The sequence below is a fragment of the Bacillus rossius genome, chromosome 3, assembly GCF_032445375.1.
Source record: "Bacillus rossius redtenbacheri isolate Brsri chromosome 3, Brsri_v3, whole genome shotgun sequence".
NCBI classification, from domain to species: domain Eukaryota; kingdom Metazoa; phylum Arthropoda; class Insecta; order Phasmatodea; family Bacillidae; genus Bacillus; species Bacillus rossius.
Genome location: NC_086332.1, coordinates 127,811,352 through 127,831,680, shown reverse-complemented (window position 1 = coordinate 127,831,680; position 20,329 = coordinate 127,811,352). Strand labels below are relative to the sequence as shown.

At 43.3% G+C, this 20,329-nt stretch overlaps 2 protein-coding genes across 9 annotated transcripts in view; both read right to left on the bottom strand.

The window, feature by feature from the left end:
* Positions 1–7,470: 7,470 nt before the first annotated feature.
* LOC134531234 (NADPH-dependent diflavin oxidoreductase 1) overlaps positions 7,471–20,329 on the bottom strand; it is a 141,581-nt gene continuing 128,722 nt past the window's right edge. For all 8 annotated transcript variants that reach the window (XM_063366911.1, XM_063366912.1, XM_063366913.1 and 5 more), the window contains one exon: positions 7,471–7,916. In XM_063366911.1, the coding sequence (XP_063222981.1) occupies positions 7,685–7,916 (232 nt within the window). In that variant the 3' untranslated portion in view covers positions 7,471–7,684. The remainder of the gene's footprint in view (positions 7,917–20,329) is intronic.
* Positions 8,144–16,280, bottom strand: LOC134531236 (uncharacterized). Its single transcript, XM_063366920.1, has 2 exons — positions 12,918–16,280; positions 8,144–8,155 (listed from the first exon to the last, which is right to left on the bottom strand). Exon 1 carries the CDS (start codon positions 14,007–14,009, stop codon positions 13,395–13,397), a length of 615 nt encoding a protein of 204 aa, XP_063222990.1. The 5' UTR covers positions 14,010–16,280; the 3' UTR covers positions 8,144–8,155; positions 12,918–13,394.

Here is a 20,329-nt window from a genome sequence, read left to right as displayed (position 1 = left end):
AGCCTGAGAACCGCAGTGTTATCATTCAAAATGTCTGAATGAACTTCAAACACCACAGGCCTTTGTTTTGGTAAGGGAAGTGTATGAGGCACTAAGACTTTTCCATACGCTCGAATACTTTCCAATACTTGCCATTGAGTAACTTCAGAATGTTGACGTTTTCATTTAAAAAAAAGTCTGGGTTAAAAGAATGACATAAAAATATCATTATAACAATGACACACAAATCATTAAAACAAGACAAATATTTGATTAAATCTATAAAGATTTCACCTTTCACATAATCCTACGATGTTATAAACTTAAAAATTTCTGGTTAAGTTATTGTGCTTTTTGTTCAGAAGTTATATGAAAGTAGTTACATGTTGATTGTTTAGGATTCCCATATACTGTTTTCATCATTCACACATATGTAATAAGTCTTTCATTATAAAATTACTTTTCAGTTATAATTGTGTGTGTGGCTGGATTTTCGTATTTATTGTAGAATGCACTTTACACTTTAGCAGCATTAGACAGATGTTTCTAAAAGTTTCAGAAATTACGAATGTCACTTTTATCTCAGATTATTGTAGAGATTTAATATAGGTTCACAAGAGTACAACTTTTAGAATCACCTGACACATTTTTGGGAGTGTGTGTTCGTAATTTACAGCATTAAAATCAGAATATATTACTAGTAGATACCAGAGCTAAAATCAAATTAACTTTAAATAAATTTACTAGTCATGTTAGCAACATAGCACTTCTAAACTAATATAAAAAATTTTCAAGAAAAACCTTAACAAAATCCATTTACCTAGTGTTTTTTTAAATAGATAAAAAGCTGCAGGTGGATTGGTGCGTCCTCTGTGGTGTGTACTCCAGGTAGCAGTGGAATAGATTTCAGTTAAAAAATTAGGGTGAAGAGCAACATTAAATGAACATGTATTTTCAGTATAAAGACCTAAAGTTAATAGAACCCATATTTTGTTTTTCAGAATTTTTAAAATGGATTTTTCAAAAGCTCCTAAAATTTGCTGCGAGATACCTGATAAATATAATTACTGTATTTATTTTATCATTGCTTGTAATTTTAGATAGGTTTTCAAGAATTAATTTTAACAAGTGCCATATTTTGGCATTACCTTCATGAAAATACCAAATGATCTATTGTGGTGCATAATTTTACATAACTGAATTTTTGTAAAAATTATTTGAGGAAAATAGATATTGTTTTGACAAAAAATAGAAAAGTTAATTTAAGTAAGTTAACTGAGCATTTATTGCAAGTATTACGCAGGCTAAAATAAAAGCTGACGTTGGAGTGGCGTGTGAGTTTTCTCAGGGTACTCCCATTTTCTCCACCAATTTATTCCATCGCTGCTCCACACCCCGCCTCATCTCGCACATTCCATTCTCCAGACTGGCCGGAATGACAGGTCTGTCCCTCGGCTACCCCATTCCATCCATGCAGACCCTGCCCTAGGCAAAAAACTACATTTCATTGACCACACTAAAGCATACAAATTGAAATATTGGCTTTCTGGGCTTTATTTCGGTGTAATGTTAAATTTTTGTTTCATACCGTTGCTGTTAATTGATTTGTTGCATTACACTTTGTCTGCCTTTACAGTGCCTCAAAAAACTTAATTCACTCCAAAGGCAATATTTTATTGATCGTTTCCGTTTGCTGCAGGCATATGAAGAAACTTGAACATCTTTCATTCAACTATTTGGACATCCCATGTACATTAAGAATTTGTATTTTGTCAACCCTCCTAATTGTACACTTTTTATTGCTCTTCAAATGTTATTTCAACACCATTTTATTGATACGTAAGAATATTGAATTGAAATAGAAATGTTTTTTTCTTGAAAAAATGTTGAAGTGTGTTTTCACAAGCTTACATTTCAGCAACTTGAAATATTAATGCTAACTTCTCTGATCCTACCAATAAGAAAATCTAGTCAAGTATAACTTACATGTTACATACTGAAAATTGATGCTGTAATCCATATGAAGAAAAAAATAAAATAGTTTTGGGTCTTCTGAATAAATAATTTGTTAGTAATGAAGGAGAGCTGCTTTCCTGAAGGAAAAAAAAATTACTTCTTAATTTTTTTGGGCATTGTGATACTTCTAGTAGTTTCCCAGTAAGAACAAATGATTATGTTAGGTTTATATACCTATTACAAATCTGTGATATCATGAGAATGGTCAGTTGGGTTATGTTGGCAACATTTTTGAATACTACTTTAAAATTGTGTGGACAGTGGGTTATGATATGTTAGATCCATTTAATACACTTTAAAAATTTTGAAGATTGGTTAGGATAAGTTAGCTACATTAACCCATCACTGATTGCGCTGTGATCATTTCTCTTCGCACTAAAAATTTTTATGATTTTATTTTTGAAAAAGAGTTGGAGCAACCTTACTCTCATGCAAAGTTTTCAACTTTCATTGGCCAACACTTGAATGGGTTGTGACAAATGATGCATTGTTCATACCTGCCAACTTTTTGAAACTCCCATCAGTAAAACTTTTAGAATTTATAAAATTTGGCGTAAATCACGTGCGGCAATTACTAAGTACTGGTAACCAATATAAATTTCTCGACTTTCCCATAACCTTATATTCGACCCACAAAATCATATGCAAAACTACTCTAAAAATATATTTCTAGTGCTGCTGTAAGTAATATATTTTTTTAAAAAAAATTAGCACAACAATGTTAACAACTACACAAAAACTTATACTGAGAACAATAAACCAAACATGAAGGTGAAAAAAAATTAATCTGTAGTGTTCTGCTTCGTTTGTAATGATGATGAAGTGGCCTTCTTTGCTGCTTGCAAGAAAACACTGCTGAAGTTTGGTTGATAACATGGTCCAGACCTATTGCATTTGAGAACAGAGATTGACTGGAGTGTTTCTCTCGACATTGATGACCTAAATTCTGTTCTGTTTTTTTTTACCAAGCTGAAGATACGTTCGCACTCCGCATTGCTGTGTGGTATACTTAAAATGGAAAGCATTACCCTTGATATTCTGTCATATTTACAAACCCCTTCAACTCCTTGTGTAACTGATAACTCTGCCCATTTCACATCAATCGACACATCTTTATCTACAACAGCCGAAATGTCATCAATCTGCACATTTGCAAATTGTTTGTGGAGTTCATCTATTGCCAAATCAATAGATTCCTCTTTTTTCACAGGCAAGATAATGGGGAACAATTTCACAAAGTAACGCACTAAAGAAAATTGTGCATTTTCAATTCCCTTCAATCGTGCCACTTCTGCATGTTTTAAAACTTCACTCTTAAAAGGAAACTTATTAATCATGTAATCACATGCAGTAATGAAATATTTCCTTACTGAGCCATAGAACACATGTTTCTCTTTGCTTTCGAGCACATTTATTAAAATTGTTGTGTGACTTCCTATCATTAACTCACCATCATCTTTTTGGTTATGACGTAAATGGTACTGTACCTCAAGTAATGGACTGCCCTTCAGTACACTAGGTTTAACGAAATGTACAAGAATGTCTCGCAGCAAATTCATTAAGAGTTCTCTTAAAATATGTATCTGTGGCGATGCTGCTTGAAGAATTACATTTACTTTCTCAAAATATGGCATAACATGAAGTAGAAAGGCACAAAGAGTTTTGTTCAAATTCGAAGACAGAAACAGAAACAATTTTTCTTCCCTACTTGCACAAGAATTCTGGTTTTTAAGAACTGGCTTGTCAAACTTCTTATCAGTCAGTGCAATTTTCTTGCTGCTAGAAGCAGATTCAGGAGCTAATTCTCTTTTCCCTTGTATCTGGTTTCCTTTTTCTGTGCTAGAACTACTTTGTTTCTTTACACTTAATGGGATTTTGTATGATGTCATACTCACAGACTGGGGTGGTTTCTGTGTTACCAACACTTCTTCTTTGAAAAAACTGAGTAATGGTTCCCACTGACTAACAAGTCTTGTCAAACTTCTTGCGAGAGATAACCACCGTGTTACAACATGCTTCAGTGCCTTTTTTGATTCCTTGCAATGGAGATCTTGAAATCTAGCAAGTCGTTCTTTTCGTTTAGCACTTTTTTCCATATAATAAAAAATGTCTACTAATATTTCATCCACATTCACTGGCAAACTTAAAACTGCCTTTTCTGCTGCCAAGTTTAATAAATGACATGCACAGCCAATAACCACTATTTCCTCATGCCTTTCTTTTAAAAATGCAGCAACACCATTCTTCTTCCCAACCATCACAGGTGCATTATCGGCACAAAATGCTACACAATGATTCAGTGGTACTCCATTCGATTCTAGCTGCGACAAGATTAACTGACCTATATTCCGCCCTGTAGAATCGCCTTCCAGGTTAGGTATGGAGAGAACTGTACTCACAATTTTACCCTGTTTGCTGTCATAAAATGTGACAACAATAGGGTAAAATTTTTCGTTTGTGTCGTTACTCCCGTCTGTTGCAACAGAGAAAGGCCCTGTCTGTAGATGCACAACAACTTCAGACAATGTATTACTTGACATTTCTTTCAAAATACGAGTTGTTTTCGTGCGGGCACACGTGAATTGCTTTGCAATATTTGAGTCTGTGAACATATTTTTGAACAATCCACCAGCATGATCTGCTGCACTGAGTGGGATGTTATGCTCCACTAAAAAAGAAACAAAAAGGCATTCCACTTTCGTAACGTCCGAATTGGTGTTTTTAGTGTTGAAAAAACTGCTAATTTTCTTGTTCTCTTCCTGACTCTTCACATTCCCAACGTGTTTGGGACAGTTAACATGCGTGCTTACGTCATGTTTACCACCGTGCGCTATATTAAAATCACACCTACACACTAAACAGAACACAAATTTTTCGCCCTTCTGTGATCTTTGTATACACGGAAATTCCTCACTGTAAGAATCCTTGTATGTTTGGAAGTACTTCTTCTTCAGTTTGCTCATTTTTAAAACACGTTAAAAAACACTCATAAAAAGACGCACAAAAATTAAGAACAAAAGTTTTCAAAGAAACACAGGCTACTTATTAACATAAAAATGTATACGATGGAAAACACCGCGAAACTAGTAAAATATATTTAATTACTCGTCCATTTTCATATTGGTGTAAGGTATATAGGAGATATAAAAGAACAGAACAATTAAAACTTTTCGCAATACTTCTACACCATTATTTACCGCTTGCTACGTTCCACCATGTTTGGAAACTAGAGCATAGAGCTGAGTGGCGTTTGTTTTCCAAACGGATCAGTAAATTAATTTTTGATTCGTTAGAAAGGGCCAATGAGAATGACGAATGCAAGAACAAAGATACTTCATTGTTTGGCATCTACGTCCACGCTTGTTGTCTCTCTCAACTCTCATACAGAGCCTCGTCGTTACAAACTCAGAATTACCCGTTCAGCGAATTTTTAAATTTATTAAAAAGTTTTGAAATCCGTAAAAAAAAATCTGGGATCCGTAAAACCGTAAAACAACGCCTCTATCCGTAAATTTTATGGACAATCCGTAAAAGTTGGCAGGTATGATTGTTGAACCGGAGACAGTTTGATGTTTATTGGCATGCCTAGAATTTGAGATCGTTTCTCACTGCACGACCAGTCACAATTGTGAAATGGTGATTCTTATTAATTTTTAAACATTTTTAATGTGTTTTGCAAGGAAAATAAATGTAATACATTTATTTTATGAGAATATATAGTTACAATAAAATTAGCTTAATATGTATTGAAATGTGTTATCGCCAATTAAGTTTACTACAAAGTCTACCCTTTTAAAGTGGAGTTCTTTCTAGTCGAAGTGGAAATGTCAAAAGTTACATATATTATAGGTGATACAATCCATGTCTTTAATTATACACCCATTTATCTTTTGAGTACTAAGGATTTGAGTCTATAATGAAAAAAAAAAACTGATAAAATACCTTAATACAGAATAAAAATACAACATCTGCAATAGCAAAATATATTTACACCATTTGAATTTTAATAGCATTAATAAAAAAAACACTATCCTGAATGTTTATAAAAATGGCACTTTTCATGTCAAACTAATTCACAACATGAAGCATAAACAAAATACACACAAAATTTTTGTGAACCTGTCACCATTTCTAATCCAGTGCATGTTAGAGGAAATTATTCAATAAGTTATGGCAAGATACTAAATAATTAAAAAGTCAACAATTTAAAGCTTGTTTTTAATTGCTTCAAAAATGTTATAACTCCATAGCAGAATATCTTAATAACTAATTAATCTTGTCAGCATAAAATCTTATCAATTAAAATCTCTTTAAACATATTTTTCATTCAAATGATATTTCTTATTTTGTTGTGTTTCTAGTCTTGTACAATTATATATTACTGTTTTAGTTTGGTGTCCTGTGTATACCTATAACATTTGTATAGAACTATTGCAACAATTGACATATATGTGAGGTGTTTGATATGATTGTGTGAAATTGGGTAACAATGTGTAAGATATCTCAGATACATCACCTTTTATTCTTAACACTTACAACTGGCTGCGTTCACATTAATACATTTAGGAAAATTGTTTCTGTTAAAACTAAATGTTAAAGAGATAATAATTGAGAATTGTAAGGAATGTGAATATTATTTCAAATGAAATAATTTTTCATACTAATAAATAAATTGTAGAGTCTTTAAATAATAAAAGTACTAAATTATTTTCTCGTACATTAAAAACAAACTTGCGCAAAGTACAATTAATTTAATTTTAAACTTGAAGCTTGCCGATAATTACCGTAGTTAGTTCATGCAGCTTAACTAGTTGTCCCTATGGACGTGTGGAGTCTGGCATGTGAAAGTGACAGCATGGCATATGAGCTGGAACTTTCAACAAACATCTAACAAGCATCTAAAATTTTTAAATGATACAGAATTCAAATGTTTAGCAATGTCATGACGCTTCTATGGTTTGACGACTGCATATAGCTAGTGGAATGTAAATATTTACACAAATGTAATTTAACTTGGAATATATCGCCAAAACGTTGTAAATATAATGGAATGTCACCTTTTTCATTGATCCTTTTTAATTTTCAAATATCTATAGAATGGATAAAAGCAGTAACAATTCCAAGCCTGTAATAAATAAAAAAAAAAAAAATAAAAAAATAAAAATTTGAATTTTTAACTTCTTTTGTGTAGATTAGAAAATAAGCCAATACTTTGGTGCTTTTTATTGTTGAAAACTCCATGTATATTTAGAAGAGAAATGTGGCATTTACAAGGTACATTTAATTTGGTATACTTTTTAGTGGACTAAATATTTTTTTTTGTTGGTTATTTCTGTAGGTAGTTTTACAAAATGTTTTAACAAATCTCATTCTCATCACGGAGCCCTATTTTTAAAAGTTGAAAGACACTGCTGTAACCTACTACCAAAAATAACAGTTCGGTTTATTACTATGGAATGTTATAAAAAAAGTAAAGAAAAAGTCACTAAATTTTATTTTAACAAACCAGTAAAATACCCTGATTAAACAGAAGACTTGTTCCACAAAACACTGCACTAAGAGACAATTTAGTCAGTTACATGTTACTAATATCTAAATCAGCTGAACACATTTAAGGGCGTGGAGAGCCTGTGGGTTTGAGCCAAATACTGCACCCACATCCCAGGTTCTAAAATCAGTGCTAGACTCGTCAGGACCAAGTCTCGCTCTGGAACCTGGCACATTTCTCCAGTGAAATAAGAAGCTGCTCCGCCTGCTGTCTGGAGAGGCCTCCTTGCTGCTGAAACACTGCGCTGATCAGGGCCTCCCTCACTCCTCCAGGCATGTTCTTGGAGCTCCCGGCGAGCAACACACTGCCCCCTTGTAGCTCTATCAAGTCCCACAGCAATGCCGCTTCCTTCTCCATCACGTGTTGCACGTACCTGCAACAACATTCAAGTATTAATACAGTGACTTCTAATAAAATATCATACAGCACTGCTGCTTCCTTCTCCATTAAATGGTGCATGTACCTACGATAACATACATGTATACATCCTACAGCACTGTTCATCTTTTACATCTTACATCCATGTTGCACGAACCTGCAACACCACACAGATATCGCTACAGTATTGTCTACTGATAAATTCCACAGCATCTACATCCATGTTGCACATACCTGCAACAACACAAATGTATCACTAGTATTGATGGGTAGTGGAAAGTTTCCAGTCGGAAATTTCCTGCAGAAAACTTTCAAAAATGTAACATTTACAGACCTCATGGAAACTTTGGGAAACATTGAATTTTTTTTTTAGCAGTAATTCAATATTCTTACATTTTGAGGGCGTACGGTGTTATGGAGAAATTGTCGGTACTAAATAGTGGGCGCCACCACGTGAGTGGGCACGTGGACCCGGCGAGAGACTCTAACCCAGGGCGTTACGTGGCCCGTGTGCGGCGAGATACTTGGCCCTCTAGATATTAAACGCGCTGCTCTCGACCCTACCTAAGCCCGCTCTCAGCGTCGGGCACGCTTCTAATACGCAATGGGTTCTCAGAGCGCCCCACACGCCGCCGGCCAGGTTGGGGTCCCACGTGGTCCCCCCGAACACAAAGACACGTAACACAGTTAATTGATTTATTTTACTCACGATTTATATCCGTACACGTTCCTTCACTGGTACAACTGAGAAAACGCCCGAGGCACGAATCGGCTTAGGCGAGGAGGCGAGCCACGCACGTGGCCGCCCCAAGTCGTTACGTATTACAATGATGTTACCGAAAAATACCGAGGAGTTAATATTAAATATTTATACAGTCTCTCCGACCGAGAGGGGCCCCGAGGATGAAAAGAAAGAGATTCGAATAAATTAAACTATGGAATTATTACTCAGTGACTCAACGGTGATGTCATCGGGGTGTCGACAGAGACGTCCGCTCTCGGCCGGCTGTAGAAGGAGACTGGGCTGAGATCATGGTTTGCAGGTGGCAACATGGCGCCCTTCGCGCCAACACAATTACCGTTACAACATTCTGCGATTCCGTGCCCCGGCGAAAGTTAAGTAAATAATAGATTACATTAATAAATATATAAAAATTACTGGCAATTTAAAGTACATTAATGTTTACGTCGTTATTGAGAATTTATATAAAACATTCCTACCCTCGTCCAAGTCCGTGCCTATTCGGGTCCGCCCGGGCAACGTCTATAGTTTTATAATTAATGTAATATTTAAATTGAAGAAACACATGATTAAACTGCAACAAAACACTGGGGCAAAAGAATGAAAGAAAAAGGGTTACAATATTAATTAGCATACTTAGGGGTGCGGCGCACTGCATCTAAGCGCCCTCTTGCTGTAGTTCGTGGTGCGCAGTTTGAATCACACACGGCTATGTACGTTACGACACAAATGCCGGGTAGGGAAGGTGTTGGGAAAGGGAACGGAGGATGATCAGGCTCGTGGGGCGAAGCCCCGGCTGACGTCAATTGCCCCCCTCTCGAATAGCCTGTCATGCCGACGTTTCCTTTCGTGCCCGGTGGGCGTGCTCGCTCCTGGTGTGCGCGCTGTCTCCCCACGTCCTTATCGCACAGCATCTGGGTTCCCGCGCGGGCACGCGGGTTCACAGCTGGTATCGTGGTGCCGGGATCGGTGTCTCCGACGCGGGATCTACCGCCGCCCCCTGCGCCGTCTCGTCCTCCGGCGGCTCCTCCACTGTCACACTAAACGTAGCGTCCGCCAGAGAGAAGTGTAGCGGCCACAGCGGCTCGTCTGGTGATGCCGGTCTAATCTCCGCTCCCTCTGGCTCCCATACGAGTGGTTGGGGCTCTGGTTGGTCTGATGTTCCGGCCGTGTCACTGAGGAATCCCCTGAAGGGTGAGGCCCCGTCTCCCGAATCCTCAAACAGTCGCCTTGGTCGGGTAGTCGTCGTTGCCGCGGGTGTCCCCGTTCCGCCTCTACCTCCGGGAAGCCCCTGAACCCGTCCCCATCCGCGTCCGTTGGTGTGGACGTGACCGGTTGTGCTGCCTCTCCGTCGTCCGCCACGTTCTCCGTCTCTCCGTCGTCCGTCACGTTCTCCGTCTCTTCCGCCGCTCCGTCGTCCGCCACGTTCTCCGTCTCTCCATCGTCCGTCACGTTCTCCGTCTCTCCGTCTTCTTGCCCCGCTATCCTGATGTCGTCCCGGTGGTATTTTGCGGCCCGACCGGAGGGTAGTTTTATCACCACCGTCGTGGGTCCCGCTTTAATCACCGTCACCGGGCCGAGCCACTTCGGCGCTAATCCGGCGCAGAAGTTGCGACGGCCGGAAGAGAGTGGGTGAAGTCGGGCGTATACCAGCTGGCCGGGGCTCAAGTCAGGTGGTGGGCGAGTTGTCCCGGGTGTTCGCAGTGCCTGGTACGCCTCCTGGTTGCATCGCGCGGCGTCATGCGTCTCGGCCAACCGCCTCAGGCATATCGGGGCTCTCTACATCCGCCTCGATCTGTTGTTGTTGGCGCACGTGGTATTCCCCGGGGAGAGTGAGGTTCCGCCCCTGGACCATTGTGGCCGGTGTCTCGCCGGTTGCAGCATTCACCCGTCGTCGGATGCAGTACAGTATGTCGGGGATGTGGGCATCCCACTGGGCGTGGTCGTCCGAGAGTCTCAACCGCAGCTGCACTTTTACCTCCTGATTACGTCGCTCCGTGGGGTTTGCGCGTGGGTGATATATGGGTGTGGTGTGCAGGATGACCCGCCACTTCCTCCCCAGCTGCGCCCACCGGCGCCCGGCAAACTGAGTGGCGTTGTCTGTCAACAGGACACGTGGGTAGCCCCACCTAGGGAAAAACTCCGTCTCCAGACTGCGCGCAATGGTGCCGGCCCGGGCGTTCGCGAGGGGGTACGCCTCTACCCAGCGCGTATAACAATCTGTCACGACCAGCAAAAACCGTTTCCCTCGCGGCGATCGTGGATACGGCCCCATGAGGTCAAGGCCGACCGTGTGGAAGGGCTCAGTGGGTCGCCTAGGTATCTGCTGAGCTGTCCCGTCTGTACGGCGTGCCTTGTGCCGCTGACAGTGCCGGCACCTCCGTACACACTCTCGTACAAACTAGTTCACCCCTGGCCAGTAGAATCGCTCCCGTACGTCGTGACGCGTCTGGTCTGCGCCGGGATGTCCTGCTAGTCGGTTCACGTGTAACATGTCGAAAACCTCCCGCCTCGTAGTTGATGGTGCAAATGTTCGCCATGGGTCGTCTGTCCCCTTCGGTCGTGCCTGGAGTAGCCCGTCCACTACCCTGTACCCCTCACATTCCGCCTCTCCGCAGTGACGTATGGGTCCTTGTGTGTCTGGGTCCGTCAGCTGGACCGCCCGCACGTACGCGTCCAGGTCGTCGAGCTCCGCGCCTGGGGGTAGTGTCGGTGTGGTGCTCCGGGCGATCGCGCAAAGTGCGGCGTTCGGTGTCGAGGTGTGAGGCGTCCTGGGTGTGCGCCCACTGGACGGCGGTAGCAGTTCCTCCCACTCGGCATCGTCGCGTGCTGTTATCGTGACGTCAGGGTTGCGTGACAGCTCGTCCGCTAGCTCGTTATGCTTCCCCGGCACGTGTTCGACCTTGAAATCTAGGGCCTGTAGGAGCATGGCCCACCGAGTCAGTTTTGAGCGCCGCCCCTGCATGGTGGCCAGCCACTTCAGACATTGGCTGTCCGTCCGCAACACGAAGGACTGCCCCTCCAAGTGTGGGCGGTAGCGCCTCAGGGCCCAAACCACGCCGAGACACTCCCTCTCAACGCTGTACCGCCGCTCGACGTCACCGAACTTGGCGCTCGCGTATTCGATTACCCGGGGTTCGCCGTCATCGCCGAGTTGTAGGAGTATGGCCCCTATTCCCTTCTCGCTCGCGTCCGTTTGTATGATCAATGGCTTGGTCGGGTCCAGTCGCGCGAGCAAATGACACCGCCGAAATCTGTTTTTTAACTCGTCGAAAGCGTCCTGGGCCTGCGCTGTCCACCGAAACGGTCGCTTGGGTGACAGCTGTTCAGTCATCGGCGCGGCTATTACTGAGAATTCCGGAATGAAGGCCCGCAGCCAGTTGGCTAATCCCAGGAATCTCTGCAGCTGTTTACGCGTGCATGGGGGCTCTTTGTTGACAATGACGTTAAGTTGTTTTTCCGTGGGCCGGTTTCCCTCTGCGTTGACTACCAAACCCAGGAAGTTCAGTTCCGTGGTCCCCAAGTGACATTTCTCGCGATTACACGTGAGGCCGTGGCTCTCCAGGCGTTCTAAGACTAGCGCTAGGTGATGTGCGTGCTCCTCCCACGTTTGTGACCATATATATTTATGTCGTCTAGGTATGCGGCTGCAAACTTGCCCGAATAATTATCCAGAACGCGGGTCATCATCCCCTGGAATGTGGCTGGGGCGTCTTGGAGGCCGAATGGCATCGCGCAAAATTGAAACCTACGCCCGTCTGGGGCCGTGAATGCTGTCTTGGGCCGGTCCGCCTGCCGTATGGGCACTTGCCAATACCCCGATTTTAAGTCAAGGGAAGAAAATATTTTGGCGTGTCCAAGTCCCGTGAGCGTGTCGGCTATGTTCAACAGAGGGGGCGGTGCGTTAATTGTTACCCTGTTAATAGGCTTAAAGTTGACACAAAAACGTAATTTGCCGTCCTTTTTCTCCGCCAGCACGACCTGAAAATTGTATGGGCTCTCGCTAGGCTCAATTATCCCGTCCTGTAACATGTCCTGAACCTGATCTAGGATGGTCTGTTTACCGGCGTGGCCGTAACTACCGGGCGGGATAAACATGGGCTCGTGAGGATGGGTTGGGATGGCATGTTCAGCTATGGTGGTACGTTTTAGCAGATCCGCGGATGCAAACACATTACACTGGTGATCGAGGACCTGCTGGATGATGGCCTGGAACTCGGGGGGTACCCCGTGCTGAAACTCGTCGAGACTGACCTTGTTTACTGCTGGTGGAGTCGGCCTACCCAGCCCGTGGATGGTGCGCCGTCCCTGGGTGCCGACGTGCACGCATCCGGCCCGGACGTCGATGGCGGCGTGCTGCTCGTAGAGCCAGGGCAGCCCCAGGATGACGTCGTCGCGCAGCCGCTCCACGACCAGCGCCGTTGTGGTGGATCGGTGGCCCTGCACGTCCACCTCCAGCATCGCGACGCCCCGGGTGTGGCAGACGTCTCCCGTGGTGGCCAGGTGGAGTTGGCCTGGGCGCGACTCAACGTCGGCCAGGCCGATCACGCGCGCGGCCACGCAGTTATGGCTGGCGGCGGTGTCAACAAGCGCGTGGACTGCGCGCCCGTTGACAACCACCGGGATCCGCAACAGGTCTGCTTCCGCTGCTCCCACGTGACCCAGGAGAGGCCCCGCCGTTGTTGGTCCGCTGTTGTTGAGCGTGGCGGGGGGGGGGGGGGGTGAGCCGTTTCAGTTCGCCGCCCCCTGCCGCCCGTTTCCCGACGGCCGTCTGTTCATGATGTCGGGCCGGAACTTGTTCCGCACCGGGCAGTCCTCGTGCCAGTGCCGCGTACCGGGCGGGCACGTGTGGCACTGCGGTGGTTGGCTGCCGTCAGGAGTACGCCTCCGCCATGCCGGCTGGAGAGAGCCGCCTGACCCGGACTCGTCGCGCCGGGTGTCGCTCCGAGTGGGTGTGACGTAGGGCACCAGTGCCTTGGTATCGGCGGGCGCCACGTCCTCCTGCTTGCCTCTGGAGGGTGTGATGTCCCTGGTCGGCCTCGCGGCCCGCAGGTCTTGATCTACGGCGCGGGCATGCTGGACGAACTCCTCGGCCGAGCATCGCGTCAGCAGGCGCAGATGTGGCCTAAGTTCCGGGCGCATCAGCTCCACCGCCCGCTCCAGGACCTCTGTCGGCTCTCCGTCGGGGCACAGCCGCTTGTGTAGACGTATTTTCTTGATGACGAACGCCTCCGCCGTCTTCGTCGCCCCTTGCTCGAGGCAGTACAGCTCCGCCCGCACTCTCATTTCCGCCTTAACGTCAGCAAATCTTGTCTCGAACTGCCTTGCAAACTCCGCCCATGGCATGTCGTACTCGTGGGTGATCTGCCACCACGTCTTGGCGTCGCCTTAAGCGTGCTGCCGACCCTGTCCGCCCACTCGCACTCCGGGACTCCGTAGCGGCTCAGACATTCTTGGCACACGCGCACGAATTTTCGCGGGTCGTTGCTGGTCCTCCCGGCGAACTCCGGCAGCTCGACGTGGCCTACAAGGGGTGTCTTGCCACGTGGTGTGTCGGCGACGTCCCTCACCGGGCTGTGACTCGGCACGCTCGCTCGCCTCGCATGGTGACACCATTGGCACGTGTACCACCCGTCCTGAAACGAGGTGATTTCGGTTTTCGTGAAGCATGCCGTGTGCTTGAACGCGCGACAGTTCCGGCACCAGCCTCCTCCCCGCACGTCTCCGCCGCATTCCGCGCCCGTGCACTTCCCGTGTTCCGGCCCGTATTGCTCCGCCCGTACCGCCTGCTCGTGATACCGTGGTACGTCATACTGCCCTAAGCACACGCACGTGTCCATCCAGGAGGTTCCCGCCGTCCCGCTCATCTGGCGCGGTCACGCGCACATAACACAATACAAGTTATTCTTTTTAAACAACTCACTTGCCTGAATCGCGCCCGGATTGTTGTTAAGTCCGTGATTGTCCGACATTGCTGTGTGGTGGTGAGACCGGTCGATTGTCTCTCTTCTCCTCGCTACGCGACGCGACGCGGTTGGCGCTACACACACACACTGCCTGAGTTGTTGTTGTTGCCAGGAATGCAGCCACCTGGCTGCTCGCTGCGAATTCTCGGAAGCGCGCGCGCTCGGCTGGTCACGTGGCCGCTCGGTACCGTTGTCTCTCGCGCTCCGGTGCACAACCGCCTAACACGCGCTAACTCGTGTGGGCCTGGTATTCACGACACGTCGAATATCTTGCCACACGCTCTTGGGCGCCATTTGAGGGCGTACGGTGTTATGGAGAAATTGTCGGTACTAAATAGTGGGCGCCACCACGTGAGTGGGCACGTGGACCCGGCGAGAGACTCTAACCCAGGGCGTTACGTGGCCCGTGTGCGGCGAGATACTTGGCCCTCTAGATATTAAACGCGCTGCTCTCGACCCTACCTAAGCCCGCTCTCAGCGTCGGGCACGCTTCTAATACGCAGTGGGTTCTCAGAGCGCCCCACACGCCGCCGGCCAGGTTGGGGTCCCACGTGGTCCCCCCGAACACAAAGACACGTAACACAGTTAATTGATTTATTTTACTCACGATTTATATCCGTACACGTTCCTTCACTGGTACAACTGAGAAAACGCCCGAGGCACGAATCGGCTTAGGCGAGGAGGCGAGCCACGCACGTGGCCGCCCCAAGTCGTTACGTATTACAATGATGTTACCGAAAAATACCGAGGAGTTAATATTAAATATTTATACAGTCTCTCCGACCGAGAGGGGCCCCGAGGATGAAAAGAAAGAGATTCGAATAAATTAAACTATGGAATTATTACTCAGTGACTCAACGGTGATGTCATCGGGGTGTCGACAGAGACGTCCGCTTTCGGCCGGCTGTAGAAGGAGACTGGGCTGAGATCATGGTTTGCAGGTGGCAACATGGCGCCCTTCGCGCCAACACAATTACCGTTACAACATTCTGCGATTCCGTGTACCGGCGAAAGTTAAGTAAATAATAGATTACATTAATAAATATATAAAAATTACTGGCAATTTAAAGTACATTAATGTTTACGTCGTTATTGAGAATTTATATAAAACATTCCTACCCTCGTCCAAGTCCGTGCCTATTCGGGTCCGCCCGGGCAACGTCTATAGTTTTATAATAATGTAATATTTAAATTGAAGAAACACATGATTAAACTGCAACAAAACACTGGGGCAAAAGAATGAAAGAAAAAGGGTTACAATATTAATTAGCATACTTAGGGGTGTGGTGCACTGCGTCTAAGCGCCCTCTTGCTGTAGTTCGTGGCGCGCAGTTTGAATCGCACACGGCTACGTACGTTACGACACAAATGCCGGGTAGGAAAGGTGGTGGGAAAGGGAACGGAGGATGATCAGGCTCGTGGAGCGAAGCCCCGGCTGACGTCAATTTGTTATGCAATCATTGCAGATTTAATAAGAGCTTAATTAGCATATTAATTCTGTTGCTTGGTTCTAAAAGGGCCAATGTCAATTTTTTACAAAAATGAGTTATTAAGTCCAATGTGCATTTTTAAACGTGGTGCATTTTGTGCTATAATGGCCAATGTCTGTAACTTACCATGTGGCAGTTACAGGTTATGATGGGGCCAATGTTGACATTGGTCTTTTGAAGTGCCAAATAAGCAATGGCCATTGTCAACATTGGCCATTATAGCAATAACAGTACTGTGATATTTGGCTTAGTTTGCATTACATTGGCAATTGTGACCCCTCATATATTGATATTTACTTGATGTTTATACGCTGTTGCTGGAAATAACATGTTGATATAATCATGAAAATTAAAAATAATTAGTATGTTGGCAACATTTGACAGTTATCGATATAGATAATTGTTCAAAGAAGACTGTTTATGTTGTTCTATGCACTCAGTTAAGATGGCATGACGAAAACTCTCTAAATTGGAATTGGAAGCCTTGTTACAAAAATGTGTTCAAGAGGGAAGATGATGGTTGAAATGGCGAAAGCACAACAATATAATACAGGTATGATGTTTACAAACATAAAGCCATTTAAAATGAAATAGGTGCTACATAACCTATACACAATGTTTATGCGAATCAAATATTTTTATACACATTTCAGACAATAATACGTTAAACATATAAATCACTGGTTGATTGAAATGTTTGTAGGCAAACATGTATTGTTTATAAATAAAATTATTGAAAAATAATTATTTTTGACTCAAAAAATAATAGTATATAGTTACGTTTTTCTTGTTGTGCCAATTAAATTACCCAAGCTTTGTTCAGATTTTAGTAAACACATAATGTGTTTGTGAAAATTAAGTTTACATTACAGTGTGGTAAACAAATTAACAAATTAGGCAGTGAGTAAACTCATCTATTGTGGTGGTATTTATGTGTCTGACAAATACAAAAAGTGTTTAATATTGTCAACACATTGGATTACAGTACAACCCTGTTATAACATTCTCCAAGGGACCAACGTAAAAAAATGTTATAAGCAGGAAAATGTTATAAACAGGAAATCATCTTCACTTTGTAAAAATTACGCGTGGATTGATTAAATTAAAAAGTATAGGTAAAACAACACAAAATACAGGAGTAATACACTAAGTACAGCAGTAGAGTGGAAAATTAGTTAGTTTTATTTATAGATAATACCTAATAATATGCTAAAGAAAAAAAAAATGTTTTGTACGATACAGTTCAGAGTCAAAACAGAAATATTCAACTCTTTTGCAATCACAACACGCGTTTTGTTGGGGTTCCTGTCCACTTGGTTAATTAACTGAATTTTTTCAGCTACAGAATATATTTTCGCTTATATTTATCGGCCATCATAGCCGTACAAAAACCTGAATAAAATTTCAATACGGCATATTTTAATTAAATACGACCGTGACTACAATAAGTAAAAAAAAATAATAATTACGGTAAAGGTTAACCACAAACAAAAGCCGTGAATATATCCATAGAACAGTTACAAAAACCAGCACCATAGACTACAGTAGCACTGTTTCCGACCATGTATCAGTGCACAAAATGCGCATCATAAGTATAAAGGAACAAGTCATAGGCTAACAAGCACGAACAGGACGCCATATTGATAGTCGATCCGGTGCAAGTTGTGGAGTGCGTGTGTACCACGTCTATGGTGAACTAATCAAATGTAAACATCTGATGTTTGTAAATGCGTGCTGTATTTTCTAGCTATGGTTTCGCTCTAAATTATGACTTTGAAGGAAGGGATACTGCAAATTGTGGCAGTTTTCAAAGCAAATTTGAACGTTATAGGCGGGAATGTAGAAATTTTAATATTGTTACAGGCGGGAAATTAAAGCATTGTGATAAATGGAGAAATGACGGGACCATGAAATTATGGTGTTATAGGCGGGAAAATGTTAAAAACGGGAATGTTATAACCGGGTTGTACTGTATAATGTTGCAGGTGGCAGGAGTCGTACTGAAGACATGTCTTCTAGTCCTCCACCAGATACACCTTCTGATGATGAGGATGTTCGTCATGTATTAGAAGTATCATCAGATCAATATGTTCCTGTGGAAGAGACGGATTCAAGGAGTGGGAGTAGTCATGATGATGATCCTGTTTGTCACCCGATCCACGCCAGCCGAGGAAGAAAGAAAGTTCTTGGAAAGCCATCTAGAAAACGAAAAAGACAGCCATCTGAATGGAAACGAAATATCAGGAAACAGTTAAAGGCTCATAGTAAAGAGTATGTTTTGGTGAAAGGGAAAAGTGTTGCGGCTAAATGATTGAAAACACCTACCTTGCTATTGTAGAATGAAATGTTACTCAGTTTTCACAGAAGAAGAGAGAAATAACATGTTACATAACTTTTGTGAGTTGACAAGTGAGGCTCAAAATCAGTATATTGCTGCACATGTTGATGAATCACGAAAGAAAACACAGAGATTGAGACGAGATGAGGGAAAAGGAAGTCGCAGGAAGTATACTAGGCAATAATACTAGTAGTATAGGATAGGGCATCCGAGGACTGGGTTCTGGGTGTGGTGCCTGTGGTGCCGACCGACATCTTGGATTGTGACGTCACGGCGGCAAAAATTCCTCAAAATTCCTCAAAAATGACTCAAAATGACTCAAAAATTCCCGTTTTAAGAAAAAATTTCCCGTTTTCGAGGGAAAAATTCCCGTTTCGAGGGAAAATTTCCCGTTTTATTCCTCAAAAATCCCAACGGCTAGAAATGTCCTGATAGAGGCTTAAGCATCCTTAACTCAAGCCTCAGTTAAGCCTCTATCAGGATGTGACCTTGACCTTTGACCTTGACCTTGACCTCGGCGGCCATTTTGGATCCGACATTTAGGATGACGTCATTGTGTTCTAGAAAATTCCGGTGATGTGTTTTCCGCCATATTGGATGATGACGTCATCGTTGCATTTTCCGTTACGGCCGCCATCTTTAACTTTTTTATTTATTATCCGATTTTAAAGAATTTTTTTTTAAAAAATATAAAAAAAATTCAAATAATAAAATTTTAATAAAATACTTATAAAAATATACTTTTACGACACGGAGGTCAGAGTCCTCGGTTCGAACCCGGTGAGGGCAAAAAATTAAAAATGGCGACCGATCCTTCCCCCGCGGTGGCTGCAGGCATACTGACTCCCACCACTTTTTTTTTTCAAAGCATATATATCGTCAGGTAGTATGACGTCATGTCCGCCATCTTGTCCTCGTATGCCGAAAGCCATCATCAGTGCATCGTCGGCGAGAGTGCGCTGACGCCATGTTAGTTTAGTTCTTATCCGCTAGAGTTCAGTAATCATTTATTATTGCTGTGACACCCGACATCTTGTCATTTGGCCGCCATCTTGAAAATCCGTAATTATTTAGCTAGAAATTCGGGAAAAATTCCAAAATTCATTAAATCAATCAATCATTAATTTACCTATCGAATAGTTACTTGGTTCGATCTAGGATGATGCAAAAAATTAAATATAACATCAATTTAACATAATAGTAACAGGTTCGAGGAATTAAACACAGCAAGTTCTTTTACAAACATAATATTTATTACATAATTTCTATTCTACTACAGGATCACTTGCGAAAGCCATCAATCTTTTAAATATTTAGCCCTGCAGCGGTGTGAAATGACTAATTCTTAGCTCCAATCGGTTTATACTAGACAGAGTCCAGCCAGAACCTTTACAGACATAGTCCTCCTCTTCTTGACAGAGTTTCTGGATACCGTTTTTAACAGTTTGCTTCACATCGTTAGAACTGTAAATTACTGCAGCCGATGTCTTGAATGCACACTTCTTCACTTTGTCATCTAACGGACATGGCTTTCCATATAGACAGTCCAACCACAAGTTATATTTTAATGGACCTTTTGTTGCTACGTCATCAGTAAGCTGATTGATTATGTCCTGTCTGATATCATGAAGAAAAGTACAAATGTCCTTCGACTCACCGAACGTATTTAGATAATAGTAGTCCTTCAATGTTCCACGAAATGCAGACTGCGCCAAGTAGAAGCCATTATCATTCACTTGTAATGCTCCGAACACAGTCTTAGGTTTATTTTCCTGTTCACACGCCATACCAATCGGTTGCTGCACATCGGTTTTCTTGCTTGTACGCTCACGAGCCTTCAACCTAAACCGAGGAGTCGAAATTTCTGCAGGT

Coding starts and splice junctions, on each gene's coding strand:
- LOC134531236 (XM_063366920.1), bottom strand. CDS start 14,009: ATGCCATGGGCGGAGTTTGCAAGGCAGTTCGAGACAAGATTTGCTGAC.